Source organism: Narcine bancroftii, chromosome 3, assembly GCF_036971445.1.
Source record: "Narcine bancroftii isolate sNarBan1 chromosome 3, sNarBan1.hap1, whole genome shotgun sequence".
NCBI classification, from domain to species: domain Eukaryota; kingdom Metazoa; phylum Chordata; class Chondrichthyes; order Torpediniformes; family Narcinidae; genus Narcine; species Narcine bancroftii.
Genome location: NC_091471.1, coordinates 203,144,022 through 203,170,510, shown reverse-complemented (window position 1 = coordinate 203,170,510; position 26,489 = coordinate 203,144,022). Strand labels below are relative to the sequence as shown.

General features: G+C 39.2%; 1 protein-coding gene across 15 annotated transcripts in view; it reads right to left on the bottom strand.

The window, feature by feature from the left end:
• znf827 (zinc finger protein 827) overlaps nucleotides 1–26,489 on the bottom strand; it is a 145,214-nt gene that overhangs the window by 107,146 nt on the left and 11,579 nt on the right. For 8 of the 15 annotated variants that reach the window (XR_011354068.1, XM_069926334.1, XM_069926336.1 and 5 more), the window contains exon 1: nucleotides 16,123–16,201. The exons of 3 other annotated variants lie outside the window; for them this stretch is intronic. Coding sequence is in view for 7 of the 12 variants with exons in the window: in XM_069926334.1 (XP_069782435.1) it covers nucleotides 16,123–16,186 (64 nt within the window). In the remaining 5 variants the exon portion in view is untranslated. Of the gene's footprint in view, nucleotides 1–13,044; nucleotides 13,142–16,122; nucleotides 16,202–26,489 lie in introns of those variants that run through there. 4 more of the 15 variants (XM_069926327.1, XM_069926324.1, XM_069926325.1 and 1 more) reach the window with 4 other exon arrangements.

Genomic DNA, 26,489 nt, shown 5'->3' with positions numbered 1-26,489 from the left:
TTCACACCATAAATCACAATAGCCATGATATACACTTTTTCTTTTCCACACATTTACAGTGACTTTTTCTCCCTCCCCCCTCCCTCCTCCCAAGCCACCCCCCCATCCCCCCCCCTCTCATCCATTTTAGTTATACAATCTAGGTTGCATTAATTCAGTTAGACAATGTTGTCATTCAACAAAAATACACCAGAAATTCTACTGAGTCCATTCTTTTCTTTTCTTCTCCTTCCATCAACTTAGGTAATGTTTGTTCCCGGTAGGTTTTCGCTATTGTATTTAATGTAAGGCTCCCATACTTGTTTGAATATTTCAATATTATTTCTTAAACTATATGTTATTTTTTCTAATGGAATACATTTATTCATTTCTATATACCATTGTTGTATTTTCAAATTATCTTCCAATTTCCAGGTTGACATAATACATTTTTTTGCTACAGCTAGGGCTATCTTAACAAATCTTTTTTGTGCATCCTCCAAGTCAATTCCAAATTCTTTATTTTTTATGTTACTTAGGAGAAAGATCTCTGGATTCTTTGGTATATTGTTTTCTGTTATTTTATTTAATATCTGATTGAGATCATCCCAAAATTTTTCTACTCTCTCACATGTCCAGATTGCATGAATTGTTGTTCCCCTTTCTTTTTTACATCGAAAACATCTATCAGATACTGTTGGGTCCCATTTATTTAACTTTTGCGGTGTAATGTATAGTCTGTGTAACCAATTATATTGTATCATACGCAGCCTCGTATTTATTGTATTTCTCATCGTTCCAGCGCATAACTTCTCCCATGTTTCCTTTTTTATCTTTATATTTAAATCTTGTTCCCATTTTTGTTTAGTTTTACCATTTGTTTCCTCATTTTCCTTTTCTTGCAGTTTAATATACATATTTTTTATAAATCTTTTGATTAACATTGTATCTGTAATCACATATTCAAGGTTACTTCCCTCTGGTAAACTCAAGTTGCTTCCTAATTTATCTTTCAAGTAGGATCTCAGTTGGTAATATGCCAGCGCTGTATCTCCCGTTATATTGTACTTAACTCTCATTTGTTCAAAGGATAAGAATCTACTTCCTGAAAAACAATTTTCTATTCTTTTAATCCCTTTTTTTTCCCATTTTCTAAAGGCAAGGTTGTCTATTGTAAAAGGGAGTAGCTTATTTTGCGTCAATATTAGTTTTGGTATTTGGTAATTTATTTTATTTCTTTCTACATGAATCTTCTTCCATATATTGAGGAGATGGTGTAATACTGGAGAAGTTCTATGTTGTACCAATTTTTCGTCCCATTTATATAATATGTGTTCAGGTATCTTTTCCCCTATTTTATCTAATTCTAGTCTCGTCCAGTCTGGTTTTTCCCTTGTTTGATAAAAATCTGATAGGTACCTTAATTGTGCGGCTCTATAATAATTTTTGAAGTTTGGCAATTGTAAGCCTCCTTGTTTATACCATTCTGTTAATTTGTCTAGTGCTATCCTCGGTTTCCCCCCTCTCCATAAAAATCTCCTTATTATTTTCTTTAACTCTTTGAAGAATTTTTCTGTCAGTTGTATTGGCAATGCCTGAAATAAGTATAGTATCCTTGGAAAAATGTTCATTTTAATACAGTTTATCCTTCCTATCAGTGTTAGTGGTAGCTCTTTCCAATGCTCTAAATCGTCCTGTAATTTTTTCATTAGTGGATTGTAATTGAGTTTATATAATTGGCCTAGATTTTTGTTTATTTGCACACCTAGGTATCTTATTGCCTGCGTTTGCCATCTGAATGGGGATTCCTCCTTAAATTTTGAGAAATCCGCGTTATTCATAGGCATTGCTTCACTTTTATTTACGTTTATCTTGTATCCCGACACTTCTCCATATTCCTTCAATTTCTTATATAGTTCTTTTATTGATAGTTCTGGTTCTGTTAAGTACACTATCACATCATCCGCAAACAGACTGATTTTATATTCCCTGTCTTTTATTTTTATTCCTTTTATATTATTATCTCTTCTTATCGATTCTGCTAGTGGTTCTATAGCTAGCGCAAACAATAATGGTGATAGTGGGCATCCCTGCCGCGTTGACCTGCTTAAGTTAAATTGCTTTGATACATGTCCATTTACTGTCACTTTCGCTAACGGTCCCTTATATAATGCTTTAATCCAATTAATATACTTCTCCGGTAAACTGAATTTTTGCAATACTTTGAACAAGTAATTCCATTCTACTCTGTCGAAGGCCTTCTCTGCGTCTAAAGCAACTGCTACTGCCGGTGCTTTCTTTCCTTCTACTGCATGAATTAAGTTAATAAATTTACAAATATTGTCTGTTGTGCGTCTTTTTTTGATAAATCCAGTTTGGTCTAAATTTACCATTTTCGGTACCTGTTCTGCTAATCTGTTCGCTAATAGTTTAGCTATTATCTTATAATCTGTGTTTAGCAGAGATATTGGTCTATATGACGCTGGTGAGAGTGGATCTTTCCCTTGTTTTAGTATCACTGTAATTATTGCTGTTTTACATGAATCTGGTAAGTTTTGTGTCTCATCAATTTGGTTGATTACATCCAGGAGGGGCGGTATTATTAGGTCTTTAAATGTTTTGTAGAATTCTATTGGGAGTCCATCCTCTCCTGGTGTCTTATTATTTGGTAAATTTTTTATTATCTCTTGTATTTCTACTGTTCCAAATGGTTCTGTTAATTTATTTTGTTCCTCTATTTGTAGTTTTGGTAGTTCAATTTTAGTCAAAAATTCATCTATTTTCCCTTCTTTCTCGGTTCGGTATAATTGTTCATAGAATTCTCTGAAGTTTTCCTTAATTTCTTTTGGATTATATGTAATTTGTTTGTCTTTTTTCCTTGTTGCCAATACCATTTTCTTAGTTTGCTCTGTCTTAAGCTGCCATGCTAGGATTTTGTGTGTTTTTTCCCCTAGTTCATAATATTTCTGTTTTGTCTTCATTATATTCTTCTCCACCTTATATGTTTGTAATGTTTCATATTTTATTTTTTTATCCGCCAATTCTCTTCTTTTGGTTGTATCTTCCTTTATTGCTAATTTTTTTTCTATGTTTATTATTTCCCTTTCCAACTGCTCTGTTTCCTGATTATAGTCCTTCTTCATCTTGGTTGCATAACTTATTATTTGCCCTCTAATGAATGCTTTCATTGCGTCCCATAGTATAAACTTATCTTCCACTGATTCCGTATTTACTTCAAAGTACATTTTTAATTGTTTTTCAATAAATTCTCTAAAATCCTGTCTTTTAAGTAGCATGGGGTTTAATCTCCATCTATACATTCTTGGAGGGATGTCTTCTAGCTCTATTGCCAATAACAGGGGTGAGTGGTCCGATAATAGTCTAGCTTTATATTCCGTTTTCCTAACTCTCCCTTGTATGTGGGCTGATAACAGGAATAGGTCTATCCTTGAGTATGTTTTATGTCTAGTCGAGTAGTATGAGTATTCCTTTTCTTTTGGGTTTTGTTTCCTCCATATGTCCACAAGTTTCATTTCTTGCATTGATTTAATTATAAATTTGGTTACTTTGTTCTTCCTGTTAATTTTTTTCCCCGTTTTATCCATATTTGGATCCAAATTCAGATTGAAATCCCCTCCTATTAGTATGTTCCCTTGCGTATTAGCTACCTTCAAAAAGATATCTTGCATAAACTTTTGATCTTCTTCGTTAGGTGAATATATATTAAGTAGATTCCAAAGCTCTGAATATATCTGACATTTTATCATAACATATCTCCCTGCTGGATCTATTATTTCCTCTTCTATTTTAAATGGCACATTTTTGCTAATTAATATAGCCACTCCTCTTGCTTTTGAATTATACGATGCTGCTGTTACATGTCCTACCCAATCTCTCTTTAATTTCTTGTGCTCCAATTCAGTTAAATGTGTTTCTTGGACAAATGCTATATCTATTTTTTCCTTTTTCAGTAAATTTAGTAGTTTCTTCCTTTTAATTTGGTTATGTATTCCATTAATATTTAGAGTCATATAGTTCAGCGTAGCCATTTTATATTTTGTTTATCTTCTCTTTCCGTTTTTCCATCATTACCTTTCCTCCTTTTCCATTTCTGTTTTCTTATTTTCAACTCTTTACCAGACAACATTCCTACAACATCCAACATTTTCCTTATTCTCCTATTTCTATCTTCTTTATCCCCAATCTCCCCTTCCCCTCCTGAGTTGACCTTTATCCCTTGTCGGACAACCACATCTCCCCTCTCCATTTGGATTTGCGAATCCACTCGCAAGCGTCAACTGATTTTGCAGTGACCGCTCTTTTCCCCCCACCCAGCCCCCCCCAGAAAAGATTTTGTTTTTTATATGTCACAAAGGTCACTCTTTTAGTTCCCTCCTTATTCTCTCTATTCCATTACCTTCCCTTATTAATTCTTGTCTATACTCTCTATGTTTTCCTCTAATTACAGATACTTTCACATATGCCCATTGTCTCTTTACCCGCATACATATCAATCGTGGTCATTTTTACCCTCCTTACCCGTCTTCATCCCTCAGTCTATTTTTGTCTTTACCCACATACATATCAATCGTGATAATTTTTGCTCTCATTACCCGTCTTCATCCCTCAGTCTATTTTTGTAATTGTTCTGCAAATTTTCGTGCTTCTTCTGGATCCGAGAATAGTCTGTTTTGTTGTCCTGGAATAAATATTTTCAATACCGCAGGATGCTTCAGTGTAAATTTATATCCTTTCTTCCATAAAATCGCTTTTGCTGCATTGAACTCTTTTCTCTTCTTTAGGAGTTCAAAGCTTATATCTGGATAAATGAAGATTTTTTGCCCTTTATACTCCAGTGGTTTGTTGCCCTCTCTTACTTTTTCCATTGTCTTCTCCAGTACCTTTTCTCTTGTAGTATATCTTAGGAATTTTACTACAATAGATCTTGGTTTTTGTTGTGGTTGTGGTTTAGGGGCCAATGCTCTATGTGCCCTTTCTATTTCCATTTCTTGCTGTAGTTCTGGACATCCTAGGGCCTTAGGGATCCATTCTTTTATAAACTCCCTCATATTCTTGCCTTCTACATCTTCCTTAAGGCCCACTATCTTTATGTTATTTCTTCTGTTATAATTTTCCATTATATCTATTTTTTGGGCTAGTAATTCTTGTGTCTCTTTAGTTTTTTTATTAGATTCCTCCAATTTCTTTTTTAAGTCTTCTACCTCCATTTCTGCTGCTATTGCCCGTTCTTCCATCTTGTCCATTTTTTTCCCCATTTCTGTTAAGGTCATATCTATTTTATTCACTTTCTCTTCTGTGTTGTTTATTCTTCTTCTTAAATCATTGAATTCCTGTGTTTGCCATTCTTTAAATGACTCCATGTATCCTCTAACAAGAGCAAGTACCTCCTTTACCTTGCCTATCTTTTCTTCTTCTATTTCCCTGTACTCTTCCTCTTCTTCTTCCTCTAGGTTGACCATCTGTTGTTTCTTTGCTGCCCTTTCCTCCTCTTCTTTCTTGTTTCTATTGTCTTCTGTGGTCTCTTCTTGCTGCAGGTGTTCTGCAGCTGTCGTTGCCGGCTGTGGTGATCGACTCCCCAGCTGGTCCCCCCTCCCGTCGGTGTGTTTTTTTGTATGCGCATCGCGCATGCGCGAGGAGTCGCGCATGCGCGGTTGCGCACTTTTACTCGGCTCTGTGAGCCATTGTTGTAGTTCTCTTTCTACCGACCTGAGGTAGTGGGGTCTTCTCTCCACAGCGGGCCTCTTCGGACAGGTAAGGCCTTCACCTTTTTCCTCCGTTGTCTTCTCTTCCTCTCTTCTTTCCGTTGATTTTGATTTTTCTCCTTTTGTCTCCATCTTCTTTCCACCTTTATACTCACTTTTCTTTAACTTGTATTTCTGTGCCTTTGTATTTTCTCTTGTTTTTCCCGACTTTTCTGGAGAGGGCTGGAGTTCACCGTCCGGCCACTACTCCATCACGTGACTCCTCCCACGAAGAGCTAGTTGAATTAAATATCTGGACATCAGCCAGTTGCCAGGCATAGCATGTCGTCCATTAGTTTGGATGGTGTGCAGTCACCCAAATCCTCCATCCTCTCTCTGTAGGACATGCTCTAAATTCACAGCAGGAGTGCTTTTAGAGTGTCATACTTGCATTCTCCAGGCTCCGGACTCACCTGGCAGTCGCTTGGTCCAAGGCATTGACGAGGTGATAATAGCAAATCGCGTCCACCTTGATCTTCCTGAGGTTAAATTGTGCCTCAGCCTGTTGAAACCATAGCTTTGGTTCCACTGAATAGAAGGGCAGTAGCTTAATAGCAACAGCTGCAGTATCCATATGGTCCAGAAGCTCATTTTGGACCTGTCGGGGTCACCATTACAAACACTTAAAACGCAGTGGTGGCTGATGAACACGAAATAATGGCACACAGTTTCAGATAAATCAGAACTCGTTTACTCGAATCACGCACGTATTCCTTTAAAACATTGAACCACGCAAACCACGTCATGACGGTTCGCTAGACTTCTGGGAGTTGCAGTCTATCTATAGCTCCGCTACAGGATAATGTTTGTCTTTCTAATAATTCAGCACCTCTAAATTATAATTAAACTTGGGTTTATAATATAAATTTTCAATTGAACTGCAATGCCAGTCTATTGTTACAATGCTCAATGAAACTTCAATAACTCAAATGCATGCTGAATATCAAAACATGAACACACGAATAGGAATGGAACAAGACATTAATCTTGAGCCTGTTGTGCCACCAACTTAATTGGAGGTCCCTAACTTTCTACCATGTCTATGCTGAGAGATTGTTTTTTTAATGTCCCAGGTCTATTCTCCATTCTAATCTATAAATAATATATAGAATAAATGTTTTATAATAATTTTCCCATCTCCCTTCCAACTTTACCACAATTAAATATTAGGAAGTAATTCAAGGCTCACTGGCAATGACAAGTTTGCTTTGATTCCATAACCTTTATTTCCTTAACTCCTAGATTGGAAGGCTTTGAATTACTGGTTAGTGTTGGGAGCTGTGCTTTGCTGCATTTAAAGTGAAGCAGAGCAAAAACCTCGGCACTTGGTTGGAGTCTGTGATATGGATAGAGCCGGCAGAAAATAAAATGAAGATAAAAGCTCAAATGGAGTGGAGTTAGAGGCTTTGGCGAGCAAAGTTGAGGACGTGGTACAAACAAGGTCAGCTAATTTTCATAATAACTCAAGAATAGGTAGTGGAGATTACAGCAAGGGTTGCAGGATGTGAGAAATCTTGGACAGCACTGGTGTTCCTGATGACCACACCTGCAACAGCTGCATCTAGCTGCTTACAGTGTGTATTAGGGATCTGGAGCTGGATGAACTCCAGATTATTCTTGAGGCAGAAGGGCTGATAGAGAGAAGCTACAAGCAGAAAGTCACAACCAAGAGGCAAGAAGCAGGTAGCTGGGTGACTTTTTGGAGAGGGAAGAAGAATAGGCTGTCAGTACAGAGCATCCCTGTGGCCATTCCCTTCAACAACAAGTACAGGTGCACAACCCTTTATCCGGACATCTAAAATCCGGAAAGCTCCAAAATCCGGCAAATGGGAAGAGAGGCAGCAGAGCGAGTCGGGTGGGTGGGAGACCGGCAGCGCGACTCGGGCGGGCGAAGGTGGGGGGAGGGAGAGACTGGAAGCCCGACTCGGGCGGGCGAGGGGTGGAGATCGGTAGCTAGTTGGGTGGACAGGGAGGGGGAGAAGAGACGGCAGCGTGACTGGAAGGGGGTGGGGGTGGATACAGCAGCACAATTTGGGTGGGCTTAAATCTAGCTTTCCAAACTCTGGAAAAATCCAAAATTCGGAACACACTGTCACCCAAGGGTTCCAGTTAAAGGATTGTGTACCTATACTGCTTTTGAACCTGTTGGGAGGAATGATTTACCAGAGACAATAGCCTGGCCCTTTGGCTATGAAGGGAAGGGGAATAAGAAGGAAGAAAAGGAGAGCTATAGAGATGAGGAGTTTTGATAGTTAAGGGAACAGATAAGAGGCTCTGCGCACAAGATCAAAACTCCTGGATGGTATGCTGCCTCCCAGGTGCGAGGGTCAGGAACTTCTCAGATTGAGCCCACAGCATTATCAAGCAGGAGGGTGAGCAGCCTCCTGTCATTGCCCACTTTGGTACCAATGACATAGATAGGAATAGGGATGAGGTCCTGAAGAGAGAATATAGGGAGTTAAGAAGGACGCTAAAAAGCAGGACCTCAAGGATGGTAATCTCTGGATTGCTGCCTGTGCCATGCACCAGCGAAGTCAGAAATACAAATTCATGGCAGATGAATACATGGCTGAAGAGTTGGTGTCAGGGACAGGGGTTCAGATTTGTGATTCACTGGGATCTCTTTTGTGGAAGCTGTGACCTGGAAAAAAAGGATGGGTCGCACCCGAACTGGAGGCAAACCAATATCCTGGCAGGCATATTTGCTAGAGTTGTTGGGGAGGGGTTAAGCTAGTTTGACAGGAGGATGGGAACCAGAGTGAGAGGGTACAGAATAGAGCAAATATTTAATGAGGATGGATAGGCAATGCAGGAACCATAAATGTAGTCAGTTGGAGAATTTGAAACATATTTATTCCAATGCAAGAAGTATTAGGAATAAGGGAGATGAACTTAAGAGCATGGATCAAATTACAAAGTTGTGGCCATGACAGAGACTTGACTAGTGCAGGTAATAGGATTTAGATATTTTAAATGGGATATGGTCTGAGGTTTAAAAAAAGAGGGGGAGGGAATAGCGTTATTAATCAGGGATAGTAATATAGCTGCACAAAGGGAGGACGTTGTGGAGAGATTATCTACTGTGTCAGTGTTGCTGGAAATCGAAACAGGAAGGAAGTGATCATTGTACTAGGAGTAGTCTTATAGGCCCTCAAATTACAATCAGGACACCGAGGAGCAGATAAATCGGCAGATTTTGGAAGTGTGCAGAAATAACAAACCGGCACCTCCTTACTGCAAGAGGGATAGATGGGGGAAGAATTTGTCAAGTGTGTCCAAGAAGGAATCTTGACACAATGTGGAAAAGCCAACAAGAGGAGGCCCTACTGGATCAAGTACTGGGTAATGAATCTGGTCAGGTGGAGGAGCATTTCAGTTAAAGTGACAACTCCCTGACCTTTAGCATACCTATGGACAAGGATAGGAGTGGACAAAATGATAAAGTGTTTAATTGGGAGAAGGTGCAATGATGATTGGTTTAGGCAGGAACTGGGGAGAGTAAATTGGGAATAGACGTTCTCGGAGAAAAGCAAAGAAGTAATTTGGAGAATGTTTAAGGACCACTTGTCCCCGGTTCTGGATTGGTTTGTCACACTAGCCCCTTTTCCACAGCCTCTTCAAGGCAGGAATGTTGTGCCTTCATTGCACCACGCCATTCTGTGTAAAAGGTACAAAGGTCGAATGGTGGGGGGGGGGGGTCATTGTAGTCCTGCCTTTAAGCTGGCAGTGGAGGTAGTTACAGCACCGAATCGCATTATGCCAGCACTGTTTGGTTCAGTGTTTTAAAAAAAGCAAGGCAATTTAATGACAGGTCTTCTTTACAGCAGTATTGCAGGATCTTTGTGTAAAAAGGGCTACTGAGATAGGGAAAAGGTGGGAGGATAAGGGAACCATGGTTGACAAAAGAGGTGTGACAACTAGTTAGGAGGAAGAAGGAAGCCTACAGAAAATTTAGGAAGTAAAAAGACAGGAAGAACTCAGGAGAATTATATGGTAGCTTAAGGAACTTAATAAAGGACAGGAGAGCTAGAAGAGGGCACAGAAGACCTTGACAAATAGGATTAAGGAAAACTCCAACGCATTTTATGCATAAATGAAGAAAAAAGATGACAAGAGTGAAGATATGGCTGCTTTAGGGTAAAGGGGCTAACACATGCCTGGAGATAGAGGAGGTCCTAAATGAATACTTTGCTTCAGTGAACACCTTGGTCAATGTGAGGTCAGTTTCGACCAAGCACATGTGCTGAGGCACAATAAGTTAAGAAAGATAAAGTGCTTAGGATTGATAAATCCCCAGGATTGGACAAGATATTACCAAGAATACTACAGGAAGTGAGGGAAGAGACTGCAGGGCCATTGCATCCTCCCTAACCACAGGGAACTGCCCAAAGAATTGGAGAATGGTAAATGTGCTTTAAAAAAAGTGTTACAAGATCAAACCAGCAACCACAAAGAAGGTATATCACACAGGGTAAAGATGAACAATTACTTTATTAACAAAAAATCACCTTCAAACTTTAATTCAAAATCCTCCCCCTCCCCCCCTTTATAACAATGCCCATTGGTTACTATGCAAATTTCTATAACAGTGTAAAACTAATAAATTTCCCAGCCTAGATATAACATATGTAATTAAAGTCTAAGTTATATTTCCAACCAGCCCACAGAAAAACAGTCACAAAACAAACACAAAATACATAAGACTCACAAAACTTCGATCTCAACCGAAGCAAAGATCATAAACAAAATTCAGTTTGTGTGGTAAACTGAAGCCAAAAGATCTTTGTGAGAGAGAGAGAGAGAGAGAGAGAGAGAGAGAGAGAGAGAGAGAGAGAGAGAGAGAGTAAAAACTTCGAAGTTGTCTTCTTGTGTTGCTTGTAGAGAGAGGAGCAATGGCTTGGTCCAGATCCTTCTGACTGCCTTCAGAATATTCATCCCTTTTAAAATGCCCAACATTCTAAACTGCCTCCCAGACAATGACTCTGCTTGGGCCTCCTTCCACTTCACAGCCACAACCAGTGGTGATTTGTCTTCCAAGTCCAGAAATTTCTAGATCATCTTCTGCACATCCCCAGTCCATCTCCCACTCTCTCAGCAGTCCACCTTCACCTTGGCTCTCTACGGCAAACTGTCACTTTCCAACACAAAACCACACAACACATAGGCCAATACACGACACAGAACTCTGTAACACTTCCACGGCTAAAAAAAAACTTGGTCCACCAGAACAATTTTTTTTAACAATTAATGGAAGTATTACATAAATAAAATAAACATTCCATTTTTTTTTACAGTATGTGATTAGATTAATATCTACCCAGATTAACATCTTGACAAACAATCTGCTACTACATTATCCATTCCTTTTTGTGTGTAATAATTAAATCATACTCTTGTAACATTAAGCTCCAGTTCAATAATCATCTATTCTTATTTTTCATTTTAGACAGAAAAACTAATGGATTATGATCAGTATATATTAACGGTTTTTGAGCAGTACAAATATACACATCAAAATGTTGCAACGCTAAAACAAACGCTAATAATTCCTTCTCAATGGTTGAATAATTTTGTTGATGGTCAATAAACTTTTTTGAGAAGTACGAAAATAGGATGTTCTACTCCATCACCATTCTTCTTCTGTAACAGTACAGCACCAACCGCTTCATCACTGGCGTCCACGGCTAAAGAGTATGGCTTTTCAAAGTTAGGGGACGCAAGTACAGGCTGATGGCATAAAATGGCCTTTTACTTCAGAAACGCTTCCTGGCATGCATCTGACCAACACAACATGGTTCTTTCTTTCCAAGTAGTTTTGTTAATGGGAGTACAATTTCTGCAAAGTTTTTACAAAATCTATGATAGTAGCCAATTATACCTAGAAATCTCCAAAGAACTTTCTTATTACCGGGGATAGGGAACACAGCGATAGCCAATACTTTTGCTCCAACCGATGCCACCTGTCCCTGTCCTACCACATAACCCAGATAAATTACAGTGGCATGTCCAAACTCACTCTTGTGCAAATTCACTGTGAGGTGTGCTTCCACCAGTCTCTGAAATAACTGCTCTAATTGAAGCATGTGTTCTTCCATGTATCCATACTAATTACTAAATTATCGATATAGGCTCCTGTGTGCTCTAAACCCTGAATTACTGCATCAATCATTCTCTGAAATGTGCCAGATGCATTTTGCATCCCGAAAGGCATAACATTATACTCATACAATCCGAAGGTGTAACAAATGCAGAAGTCTCCCTGTCTTTCTCTGTCAAAGGAACACACCAGTATCCTTTAAAGAGATCAATCTTTGTAAGAAACATAGCCTTCCCCACCTTATTTATACAATCATCTATTCTGGGAATAGGGAACGCATCAGTGTTTGTCACCATGTTTACCTTTCGATAATCTGTACAAAACCTAATTGAGCCATCTGGCTTAGGCACCAGAACACAGGGTGAACTCCAATTTGAACTTGATTTTTGGATGATGTCATTTTTGAGGATATAATCCACCTCTTGATCCAACAATCTGCTCTTTTCCTAATTAACTCGGTAAGGAAACTGCTTAATAGGCTTAGCATCACTGACCTCCACATCATGACAAGCCACAGTAGTTCTTCTTGGAACCTTTCTTCCCTTTCTGATTTAGTCAAATGCATTAACTTGGTTTCTAAATTTTGCAAAACTATGGAATTTTCCAGCCTGGGGCTTATCACTTTCCATGCTCCATGACCTTCCACGAAACTTATCTCCTCCTTACTTTCCTCTATAACTAGCACCTTGGTTGGAATCCTAGTCTCCTCCTCAGTCATTTTCTCAAAGTAAGGTTTAAGCATGTTCACGTGACAGACCTGTGTCTCTCTTCGACAATCAGGCGTCTCAATGACAGAGGTGACTTGGTTAATTTTTTATTTCACCTTATATGGTCCTGAAAAGGGTTTGACTGCCTTGGAAACAAAACCAATACTTTGTCGCCAGGTTTAATGTCCCTAATTTTTGCTTTTTGATCATACCGAATTTTCATTTATCCCTGAGCAATTTTTAAATTTTTCCTTGCCATCTCGCAAGCCTGATGTAATCTGTTTTTAAATTTGAAAACATAATCCAACATATTTGATTGTATATCATTATGTATCCACTGTTCCTTCAACAATAGTAATGCACCCCTGACTTCATGACCAAACCCCAACTCAAATGGACTAAAGCCAAGAGACTCCTGAGTTGCCTCTCTAACAGCAAATAATAACAAATGGATTCCTTCATCCTAATCCTTTTTATTTTACACACAATAAGCCCTCACCATATTATTCAGTTAAATGGAACCTTTCCAAGGCCCCTTGACTTTCAGGATGATAGGCAGACGACACAATTTGATGAGCTCCCAATTCATACACCACCTGTTGAAATATTCCAGACATAAAATTACTCCCTTGGTCTGATTGAATTTCCCTTGGTAGGCCAGTGTGAAAAATTTTAGCATAGCCTTCACAATCGTCTTTGCTTTAATGTTTCTCAGGGAATAGCCTCTGGAAACCTTGAAGCTGTGCACATGAGTGTTAATATTCATTTCCTGCCTTGGTTTTTGGCAATGGGCCAACATAATCCACTGTCACTTCTGAGAAGGGCTCCCCGAAAGCAGGAATGGGTTGTAAAGGTGCCACTGGTGGTTCTTGATTAGGCTTGCCCACCAGTTGACAAGTGTGACAGGTTCTACAAAAGTTCACAACATCCTTTCTTAATTTCGGCCAATAAAACTGTTTCCTTATCTTTTCTACCGTCTTCTTCACTCCAAGATTACCTCCTAAAGGTGTACTATGAGCCAACTTTAATATTTCATTCTTGTCAGTTTTGGGAATTACAACTTGCCTTATTACCGCCCAGTTTTCACTGGCAGGTATCACTTGTGGTCTCCACTTTCTCATCAATATTCCATCTTGAACAAAGTAACCTACTGGCATAGTTTCAATTTCCTGGTTAGACAGAATCTTATCTCTTATCCCAGCAAGATCAGGATCATGCTTTTATCTGGCTATCAATTCTTCTCATGACAACAGCAAAGCTGGATCCTTAGGTTTGTCCTCAATGCTTCCCTCCACTATAGGATCATCACAGACTTTCTCTACCTCTACCTTTTTTCTAGAAATGGCTCTACTAATGGCACCCGCAAATCCTTTTCGGACTTAAAAACCAATGGCTTACTTGTAAGTTTCACCGCAGTATGATTTTACCCTCTGATAAATCATTTCCTAACAAAAGAGAAACTCCATCCACTGGCAGACTTGATCTTATCCCTATCATAACCAGGCCATTAACTAAGTCTGATCTATGCAAAGGTATAGGCTCTGCTTCACCACCAATGCCTTTAATTAAATTCACATCTCCAGTATCGGTCTTCTCACCAAAATTCAAAATGTTACTTAATACAAGCGATTGGGCTGCTCCAGTATCCCACAGTATTTTAACTGGCATTTGATTGGATCCTTCTTTAACAGAAATGAAACCTTCAGTCATGAATGGTTTAAAATATCCCTAACTTTCTCACTTTGAACACAGGCAGTTGGTACCACTCCTTTCCCTTTCTTCCTTTTCAGTACAGGACAATTTGCTATTATGTGCCCTGGCTTCTTACAATAGTGGCAAATAACACTCGAAAATTTTTCCTTCACCCATTTCTCTTCCTCTCTTCCTTTAACCTCACTTCTAGATTTTCTTTCTAAGGTTTTCCCTGGTGTCCACTTAGGATTGTGGGTTAAAACATACTCCTCTGCGAATTTAGCCAATTCTTGCCAAGTTTTTATATTTTTCTCTGCCGTACACTTGAATATCGTCAGGAACACAATTTTTAATCTCCTCAATCAGAATGATTTCCCTCAATACATCAAAGTTATTTTGTTCTTTCATTGCGGCACACCACTGATCAAAACACACATCCTTCCTATAAACAAAATCCAGGTGAGATTGGGTTGCTGCTTTTTTTAAACTCCTGAACTATTGTCTATAAGCCTCTGGAACTAATTAATAAGATCGGAGTATAGCCAGCTTTACAAATTCGTAATCAGCTGCTTGTTGTAGAGTGAGACATGAATACACCTGTTGGGCTTTCCCTTTAAGAACACTTTGTAGCAGGGGTGACCACTGGTCTGGTGGCCATTTTAATTTTACAGCTTCTTTCTCAAAATGCTGAAAATACTGGTCTATTTCACTTGCTCAAATGGAGGAATTAACCTCTCCTCCTGACCAGCACATGGGTTTTGGGCTTCTCCCTCCCCTTGCGTTAGGGTCAGCTTTAATTTAGCTAGTTCTAGCTTAAGCTTCCATTCATTCTCTCTCTCCTCCATTTCTGCCTGCCTTACTGCTTCCCGTTCGGCTTTCCTTTTCCTTTCTGCCTCTCTTTTTTCCTCTAACTCTAGTTTTCTCAAAGCCAACTTTACTTCCTCTGAAGTTTTCTCCTTTGGAAACTGTTCTAATGCAGCTTTTTCAAATACCCCCTTTCCTACATAGTGCTTAACAATCTTTCAATCAATTTCCTATTTTGTCATCCCGATTATTACTGTAAGAAGTTTTAACTTGCTAAAGTGGCGGCTACACTGCTAACTGAAGGATCGCACAACCAGACAGGTTGAGTTCAGTGTGCAAACACTGATTTATTGGAGGCTGCCTGGTTGGTCTTGTGCACTGGGGGGGGCCCGACGTCACCGGGGTGTCACGTGGGTCCCCAAGCGCAGGCTTCTGAGACCGGTGCTGAGGTTGGGAGGACACCCCCCCCCCCTTGAGGGTGCCATTTTGCCCAGCTGCCCAACTGCGTGCGTGACAAGTAGGGCTGGTTCGCCTGCCTAATGACATACCGCCACATTGCCAACTATAACCATCAGTTCTGACTTTGTAGCCATTTTTAAATTAACCACTGAAGGGTTAGCTATGAACTGGTCAATATTCATAGTTGCTGGTTTTTCTGCTGGTGACTGTATACTCACCGTTTATTTTTAATTTCAAGCTGGAGCTTGAGTCAAACTCAGACGACTGATAACTAAGCACAAGCCAATCGCCCCTAAATTTTCCAAATTGGTTTGATCCCAGTCGATTCCCCCAAATTATGTTACAAGATCAAACCACCAACCACAAATAAGGCATATCACACAGGGGTAAAGATGAACAATTACTTTATTAACAAAAAATCACCTTCAAACTTTAATTCAAAATCCCACCCCCCCCACTTTTATAACAATGCCCACTGGTTACTATGCAAATTTCTATAACAGTGTAAAACTAATAAATTGCCCAGCCTAAATATAACATATGTAATTAAAGTCTAAGTTATATTTCCAACCAGCCCACAGAAAAACAGACACAAAACAAACACAAAATACATAAGACTCACAAAACTTCGATCCCAACCGAAGCAAAGAGGTCCAAATCCTTCTGGCTGCTTTCGGAATGTTCATCCCTTTTAAAATGCCCAACATTCTAAACTGCCTCCCAGACAATGACTCTGCTTGGGTCTCCTTCCACTTCACAATCACACCCAGTGGTGGTTTGTCTTCCAAGTCCAGAAATTTCTAGATCATTTTCTGCACATGCCCAGTCCATAACCCACTCTCTCAGCAGTCCACCTTCACCTTGGCTCTCTAAAGCAAACTGTCACTTTCCAACACAAAACCACACAATACACAACACAGAACTCTGTTACAAAGGTAATGGGGAGAACTTGGGAATTATAGACCAGAGAATGTTATGTTAGTAGTGGGAAAACTGTTGGAGAGGATTCTTCGGGACCAGATTTATGAGCATTTGGAAAAGTACAGTATAGTCTTCTCAGGGATAGTCAGCGTGGCTTTATGAGGGGTAGGTCATGCTTTACAAGCCAAATTAAGTTTTCTGAAGAAGTAACAGAATGGTTATTATGGTTATGTTTATGGTTAAGAAATTGATGAAGGTAGAGCAGTAGATTTGGTGTATATGGATTTTGTTAGGCATTTTACAAGGTCCCCCATGCTAGCCTCATTCAAAGAGCCACAAGGCATGGGAATCTATGAAATCTTGATTGTGTGGATTTAGAATTGGCTTGCCTGCAGAAAGCTGAGGGTAGTAGTAAATGGAACATCTTCTGCCTGGAAGTCAGTGACTAGTGGAGCTCTGCAGTCATCTGCTCTGGGACACCTGCGCTTTGTGATTTTTATAAATGACCTGATGAAGAAGTAGAGGATGGGTCAGTAAGTTTGAAGATGATTCGAAGGTTGGAGGTTTTTTGTATATTCTCAACCCTCCCTTCCCACTCACATACCACCTTAAACAAACCCTCATTAATCATAGAGCACCTATGGCATAGGGATTACTTAAAAGTGGTATGTGAGTGGAAAGAAAAAGGTTGAGAACCACTGCTCTACACTATACACAAAACCTCCAACCTTCGAATCATCTGGTTGCAGAGTTGGGTGGGAAAATGGCAGATTGAGTTCAGTCTGGATAAGCATGAAGTGATGCATTTTGGAAAATCAAACTTGAAAGCAGAGTTAATGGTTTATGGCAGGATTCTTAACTGCATGGAACAGAGGGACCTAGGGGGACTAAATCCATAGATCTCTCAAGGTTACTGCGCAGACTGATAAGGCAGTTAAGAAGGCTTCTGGTAATGCAGGCCTTCATTAGTTCGGAGAATTGAATTCAAGAGATGAGGTGTAGCATTGCAGCTCTTTAAAACTTTGGTTGGACCATATTTGGAATATTGTGTTCAGTTCTACTCAACTAATTACAGAAAGGATGTGAAAGCTATGGAGAGAGTGTAGAGGAGATTTACCAGGATATTGCCTGGATTAGAGAACATGTCTTATGAAGAAGGGTGGACAGAGCTTGAACCTTTTTCTTTGGAGTGAAGAAGAATGAAATTTAATAGCAGTCTGCAAGACTATGAGAGGCATAGAAATGGGTGAACACCCCTCCTTCTTCCAATGGCAAAAGTAGAAACACCAGAGGACATCTTTACAAGGCAAGTGGAGGAAGGTTTAGGGAGACATGAGGTCTAAGTTTTTTTTTTTAAAAAGCACAGTAGTGGGTGCTTGGAAAGCATTGCCGGGGTGGTGATAAAGGCTGGTACGAGGGGGACATTTAAAAGACTCTTAGACAAGCAAATGGATGCAAGAGAAATAGAGGGTTAAGGGGGGGATGAGGTAGGGAAAGTTTGCTTTGTTGAGTAGGTTAACAAACGTCTGCATAACATCGTAGGCCAAAAGGGCCTGCATTGTGCTGTAATGTTTCACATACCCATCTTTAACAGTCGTAAAAGTTTGCTTAATTTTCACTATCCATTCTCCTGAATAGCTTAACTATTAATTTTGAAATTATGGCTCCTAACTAAGGAAGTAATCTTTCTCCCATCTTATTAAACCATTTAAATTTTTTACAAATTAAATTTGGATCACCCTCAATTTTTTAAATTTAAGAGAGTACAAACATAATTTGGGCAATTTGCCTCATTTTTCTAAGACACGTAACATTTCTTATCAAAATTGGAGTTACACCATAACATTTGCAAGATACAACATTTTTACATACAAGTCTTTTTTTTAAAGCTTCAATTAAGAAATCTGTCTTTTTCTATTCTCTGCTGTCCCAAAGAATTATGCATTAGCAAGGTTTGTTTTCATTTTGTGCTGCATAACAACATTTATATTCAATGTATGCATAGCAAGGTTCCACAAACAGCAAGTGAATCACCAGGAAATACTTTCATGTCCGTTTGAAGGAGAAATTATGATTAAGACAATTGCAAAGCCCCTACTCTTGAAGTAATGCAGTTGTACATTATCAAGGTAAACGTTCAAAGAGAACTTTAGTTCAACATCTCAACTGACAGGCAGCACCTCTCGTATTCCAAAAGATGTAAAGCACACAAGTTTGGCAAAACAATGCCATATGCCTCAAGATCCCAGAAGTTGAGTAGGGAAAAAGTATCAGTGCTGTGATAATCTATTAGTCAGGTGCTATTGTTTTGAGGGTGAGATTAAAGAGGGAAAAACACAAAACAAAAATAAAACAGAGAACAAAAACTGAATGGAAGAAGAGACTGCCTAAAAGTGAGATAGTGCCAGTGAGAGGGCAAGATAATCAGAGAAATACCTCTGTTTTTGTCTTTCTCACCAATATTACTCTCATTTTCACAATGACCCCATTTCTCATACTGGTCCATCTACTCTCTCGTACAGCAATGATGGGCAAACAGAACACAGCAAGCAAAAAATGAAGAAATGTAACGTTCTCGACATCAAACTGCACTAGATTTATTGAAACTATGTTAATCTTGTTTGCAATCATTTTCATGGTGCTACGACTGCATATAATACAAGTGAAAACTTTGAAGAATTGATGGCATTCCATGTTAACATATGTGTTTCATTCCTTAATCTGGGAATCAGTTGCAAAATACCAATTCTTAAACATTGCTTTAAAATATGTAGTGGCTTATTAAATAAAGAGAATGAATACTTCTTTGGGGCAAAATTTGCATAACAATTATGGTAGTGGATTATTCAAATAAACAACATACATTTAGAGAAAGTAATATCTGCCAACATTCTCATAACTGCAAATTTCATGCCATAATCATGCCTGACAAAACTTGATTTTCAAACTAGATATTAAAGGAAACAGTTCAAAAAGCTGTCGACTCACACAAATATAATTCATTTCATTTATTAAGAATTGGTAGAGGAAGCAGCCAGAAATTATAATCAGTTACTGCCACAATGATTTTATAGCTTTTTCCCATCCATGAATCCCAAGTATTTTGATGTTTAATAAGAATACCCTGCATAAGAAATAAGAGCAGGAGTATACATCTGGCCAGTCAAGCCCTGCTTCACCACTTAACAAATCATGGCTTATCTGGCTATGGACTCAGTTCTACTTGCCCACCTTTTCCCTCCATCACCTTTAATTCCCCGACTATGCAAACGTCTATCTGAATCTTAAATATATTTAATGACACACCCTCTACTGCTTCCTTGGACAGAATACCACAGATTCACTACTCCCTGGGAAACTAAAATAATAACTGTCAGGAATTAACATCTCTGAATTAAGTTTCATTACATTTAAAATGTTTGTAAAGTGTATTTCACACTCAATCATGTTAAGCAATTAAACATTTCACCACATCAAGAATATTTACTTAAAAGGAGTGACTTGATCAGAATATATCAGTTAGTTCAATTCAGATGATTAACATTGACCAATTGAAGGTGTTACTTCACAACCAGTGGTTAACTAATTTTTATGATCAATCATGTAACATTGCAAACTCTATGACCAACACTGTTGGCACGAGGTAGGACCCAAACCAGTACTGAAGTAGATAGGAAAGTTGAGGTGAATATAAATATTAATGCAAGCAAGTTCAGTAGACAGGGCAGGCAGGGGCAAGTTTGAGAGTAAGGAATGTCTGATGCACTAAACTGTATTTATTTTCATGTCAGTAGTCTCTCAGGCAAGGCAGATGCACTCAGGGTATGGTTAGGTACATGGGTCATAACAAAAACAGTTCAGGAAGGGGCAGGACTGGCAGCTAAATGTTCCAGGGTACTGATGCCACAAACATGACAGAGGCAATTGCATATTTTTATTATTATAGAGAGCAACATAGCAGCACTTAGAGGGGATATTCTTGGGGGGGGGGAGGGGGGGAACTGTCAAATGAAGCTACATGGATGGAATTTAGAAATAAGGAAGAGATTATCACTTTGATGGGATTGTATTATAGGACCCCTAGTAGACACAGGAATTAAAGCAAATTTATAGGGAGAGAGAAAAAAAAATCAGTTAGCTGTGACAATAGTCATAACAGCAGGTGATTTCAACTAGCTTCATTTTGACAATACTATAATGCAAGGGTTTGGATGGGGTGAAATGTGTCCAGCAAAGTTTTCTCAAATAATATGTAGATAGTTTAGAAGAGAGCACCAACACTGAACCTCCCACTGAGAAATAAATGAGACAGGACATGAGACTGGTGCCAGTTTGGGAGGACTTTGGGAATCTTTAGGAAGTTATATAAAAAAAGTTAGGACTAGTTGACAAGTTTAAGTCTGAAACTGGGCAAGGCTGATTTTAAAGGCAGAAGTCAGGAACTTCCTGTGATAGTACAGATCTATCACCAATGTACATAGTGTATATAGTTACTGTATCTAGACTGTGCTTACAGCGATTGGCTGAGAGCTAAGCCACACCTATTGTTTGGGCCTTAAAGGGTTGTGTCCCTAGCCAGGTCGGATCATTCCGGACTGGTCGGCCACCTGTGAAGAGCTCCGGTCTTTTGCTAATAAAAGCCTTGGTTTGGATCAACAAGTCTTTGGTTCTTAAGACGAGCTCTACACTTCCAAAAGTCAATTGCAGAGGGTAAGGGCACAGCTGGGAGGATTTTAAAATATGATTGTGAAAGTTCAAGGAGATGATTTTCAGATCAGTGGCCTGTGATCAATTGTTAGCTGCAGGGCTCACTAATGTTTGTCACCCATATTAGTGATATGGATGACATCATTAATAAGTTTGAGAATAGCACCAAAAGTAGTAGAGTGAACAGTACAAAAGATTATCCAAGATAACAACAGGATATGGATGAACTGGGAAAGTGTGCAAGAAATGATGGCAAGTGCCAGGTGTTGCTTTTTGTAAATTAATCCAGGGTAGATCTTACACTGGAGAGTGTTGGAGAACAGAGAAAATTAGGAGTACATGTGCATAGCTTCTGAAAGAAGTGAGTGGTACAGGTAGTTAGAAGGCAAAGAAGGTATTTAGCATGCTTGCCTTCAACAGTCAGGTCATTGAGTACAGCAGATGGGATATCATGTTAGCACTATACAAGATATTGGTGAAGCACATGTAATTTTGTGCATTTCTGCCCAACTATAGGAAGGATATTATTAAATTGGAAAAGGTGCAGAAAAAAATTCACAGAAATGTTACCAAGACTTAAAGGGGGGGAGGGTTGTATTACAAAGATAGATGGGGCTCTTTTTATTAAAGAGAAGATTGAACCATGGCCACAAAGGTACAGCAGGACCTCATTTAATGTTGTTCATATGTTCTTGGAAAGGGCTACTCTAAATGAAATGACGTTAAATGAAACCAACTTCATATCGCAGTAAAATACCTTGGTATTTTATTCATTTTATTTCCTCATCAACATTGTAATGAAACATTATTCAAGGACTTACTGTATACAAAATCATGAGGGACAAAAACAATAACCTAAGAAATAGGAGAAGGCCCATCAAGCCTGCTTCACCATTCATTAAGATCATGGCTGATCTGGCTGTGGACTTGGCTCCATCTAATTCCTCTTTCCAGACAATCCCTCACTGCAAAAATCTATCTAGCTGTCTTGAATACGTTTACTGTGGAAGCTTCTACTGATTCCTTGGGCAGAGAATTCTACAGATTTACTACTCTCTGGGAAAAACAGTTCCTCTTCACCCAAATGTTCACTGCCAAAAGGTGTGGCCATGTCCCCTTGTTCAAGTCCCGTCTACCTAGAACAGGCCCCTTCGACCCTTCTAGTCTGTACCAAACCACCTTTTTTTGCCTAGTCACACTGACCAACATGCAGTCCATAGGCCTCCATACCTCTCCCATCCATGTACCTGTCCAAATTTCCTCTTAAATGTTCTCATTGAGCCCATTTTCACCTCTTCATCTGGAAGTTCATTCCACACTCCCACCCCTCATGTTGCCCCTAAACATCTCCCTTCATTCTTAACCTATGCCCTCTGGTTTGTATCTCACTTATCCTCAGTGGAAAAAGCCTATCACCCTCAATTTTAAATATCAAATCTCCCCTCATTCTTCTACACTCCAAGGAATAAAGTCCGAACCTGTTTAACTTTTCCCTGTAAATCAGTTCCTGAAATCAAGACAGCATCCTAGTAAATATTCTCTGCACTCTTTCTATCTTATTGATATATTTCCTGTAATTAGGTGACCAAAACTCTGCACAAAACTCCAAATTTAGCCTCATACAATGCCTGATACAACTTTAACATAACATCCCAACTCCTGTACTCAATACTGATTTATGAAGGCCAGTATGCCTAAAGCTTTCTTTACAACCCAATCCATTTCATGGTGCCATTTCAGGGAATTGTACATCTATATTCCCAGATTTCTCTGTTCTTCCGCATTCCTCAGTGCCCTACCATTTACTGTGCATGTCCTTCCTTGGTTTGTCCTTCCAAAATCCAACACCTCACACTTGTCTGCATTAAATTCCATCTGCCATTTTTCATCCCATTTTTCCCAGATAGTCCAGGTCCCTCTGCAAGCTTTGAAAGCCTTCCTCGCTATCCACAATGCCTCCATTCCTAGTGTCATCTGCATACTTGCTGATCCAATTTACCCACATTACCATCCACATCATTGATATAGATGACAAACAACAATGGTTCCAGCACTGATCCCTGAGGCACACCACTCGTCACAGGCCTCTAGTCTTAGAAGCAATCATCCACCAACACTCTCTGGCTTTTCCCGTCCAGCCATGATCAAATCCAGTTCACTACTTCACCATGAATACCTAATATCTGAACTTTCCTGACTGAAGAAACAACTTTCCTGCCTTCATCTTTTTCATAATTTTACATTTCTAAGATTCCCTCCCTTTCTTCTGAATTCCAGTGAGTATAATCCCAGGCAACTTGATCTTTTCTCATTGCTGATCCCCTCATCATGGGAATCAACCTAATGAATTTTCTCTGACCCAAAACTAGTGTAAGTTTGCTCAACTAAGGAGCCCAGGACTGCACACAGTACTCTGGGTGTGGCCTCACCTGTACTCCTGTACAGTTGCAGCTAAACCTCCCTGCTCTTAAATTCAATGTCCCTAGTAATGAAGGCTTCCTTGCTTATCTGTTGCACCTGCAAACCAACCCTTTGCGATTCATGCACAAGCACTTCCAATCCTTTTGCACAACAGCATGCTGCAATCTTTCACCAGTTATATAATAAATGGATCTTCCACTTTTCCTTCCAAAGTTGATTTCCTCATATTTACCAACATTGTACTCAATCTGCCAGATGCTTGCCCATTCACTTAACCTACTGCAAGTACATCTCTCCACAGACTCTGCAAAACTTGCTTTTACATTCAATTTATTAGTCATGATCAAACTTAGATACGCTATGCTCAGTATCCTGTTCCCAATTGTTAATGAATATCGTGAACAGTTGTGGACACTCTTCTTGCCACTGGTTGTCAACCAGAGAAACATTCATATATTCCAACTCTTTGCATGCTGTAGGTTAACCATTCTTAAAACCAGGCTAATACTGTAGCCCAACTCCATGCATCCTTACCTTATGAAGAAGTCTTTTATGCTGCTCCCTATTGAACACCTTTTGGAAATCATCCAACCATTTCCTCTGTCCATTGCACTCATTACGTTCTCAAAGAACACCAGTAAATCTGCCAAACAGGACCTGCCATTCCTGAATCCATGCTAATGGAACAATTTCTATCCAAATATCTATTTTTACTTAATTATATTTTCAAGCATTTTTCTGTCCAGAATCATTATGCTAACTGACCTAAAGTTATCTGCCTTTTGTCTACATCATTTTTTAAATAGTGGCACATCATGCACCATCTTCCAATCTGTCAGGACCTCCAGAGGATTTTGGTAAACTATCGCAAACCCCTCGACTATAACTTCTGCCATTTCTTTCAGTATTACAGGATGCATTCCATCAGGACCAGGGGCCCTGTAATTTGGTTAACACTACCTTTTTTAGTGATGACAATTGTTCATAGCTTCTCACCTCCCATTGCATTCTTAACATCACTCTTTGGAATGTTAGACCCGTCTTCCACCATGAAGAATACAAAATAGTTGATCAATGTAAGTAGACAGTCTCTTTTCTATATGGGAGAATTCCAAAAAATAGAAGGCATAGGTTTAAAGAAAGAGTAAAGTTTAAATGGGAACCAAGGGGCAATGTTTTCCACACAGAATGTGGTGGGTCTATGGAACAAGCTGCCAGAGGAAGCTGTGGAGGCAGGTACAATTATTACGTTTACAATTTATTTAGACAGGTGCATGAATAGGAAGTGGTTCAAAGGATATGGGCCACATGCAAATAATTAAAATAAGCTTGAGTGGATAACTTGGTCAGCATGGAAAATTTGAGTCAAAGGATCTGTTTTTGTGTTGTTCGACTCTTCAAAAAATGTGATTAAGACATATCAGGGCAGGCCATGCAAAAGGAAATTAGAACATATAGCAATGGAAAAAAAAATGTAATTCTCCAGTGCTTCAAACGAGTACAGAGCAGCAAAAAAAAAAAGCCTCAAGGCTCAACCTCAAGGTCAGAGTGTTACAGAATAAGCCCATGTTAAGATAGAGTAAAATATCCCAGAATTCTGCAATTCCTATTGCGATTTGTGATCTTTGCTGTATGTCCATTCAAAAGATGTCACAAGAGGATAAGATCATGCTTGTTGGATAATCTGGTGAAACATGCCAACAAGATTTCCAAGTGAAGTACCACCCAGTATCATCTCTGGATGAACTTGATTTGTTCTTGAAAGGTAAGTGATGCTCGGTAAAGGTACAGGTATGAGAAAGGTAAAAGCTGCAGATGACAGAGAGTTGAGAGGATAATCAGCTTAGTAATGGAGGGCGATAAGGGAACTCCAACAGCAGTCTTGCAGAATTAGGAATAGTGAAAGGAAAAATAAAAGTGTAAAGAAAATAATGGCATTTTTCAGAGTTACAGATTCCTCTTATAAAACAATGAGCTGATATATTCACAATTCCTACCGATCTGTATGCATCTCTGACTACCCTCACATGTAACCCAATCCTGGACCGGGGGGATGGCCAAACTTGCTTAACGAAAGAGCCACATACAATAAATTTCATATGTTTGAGAGCCACGATATTAAAAAATATTACATGCATGTTTTTACTCTTCCATGCACATAGTTACAAAGTTTTATATAAATATTCAGAAATACATGTACATCATAATATTTATTTATGTGTGTAGTTTTTAAACTGATAATTTGTATTAGCCCAGAGGACCCCAAAACCCAACAGCAATAGATATTCACCAAGGCAAATGTTTACTTAAACAAAAGTTGCTTTTAATTATCTTTAAACATGAAAACAGAATCACACTTTCACTTATCTTAACTAACCTAACTCCTTTCTAACTCTAAGCGCACGTGTATGTAATGAGTGTGTAAGGTCAGAAAAGTTCTTTGGTTCACAGTCCAATCTCACTTCTCATTCCTCCAAGTTCACTAGTTGCAGATAATTCTTATACTGTGCACAGAATTTAACATTTATGAAGTTCACCATGTTTTGGTGCTTGAAAGGTAAATGGTTACTACTCAGGAAAGTTCTTGTCATTTTTCAGAGAGATTTGTTGTTCCGGGACATCCACAACTGATGTACTTCCATCAGTCACTTCAGTGTTGTCTTGCTGACGAAACTTGCCCTGTCAAGGTTCTCCAGATGATAACTTGGTCTTTCAGGTCACCATAGACTTCTCTTATTCCAAGTGAAACATTAGACAGTCAGCCCTCTCCTCTTGCATGAGCCACAAGGGTTTTGACCAGGTCGTCTTCCAAAATGGGGCTTTTCACAAGTTTGCCAGCTTATCCTGTTCCAGTCTTGCTGGTGTAGCATTGTAGAATGATCTTGGTCTGTCTCTCTCTCTCTCTCTGATAGAAAGCCTGTTTGATTCTCTCTACTTTGC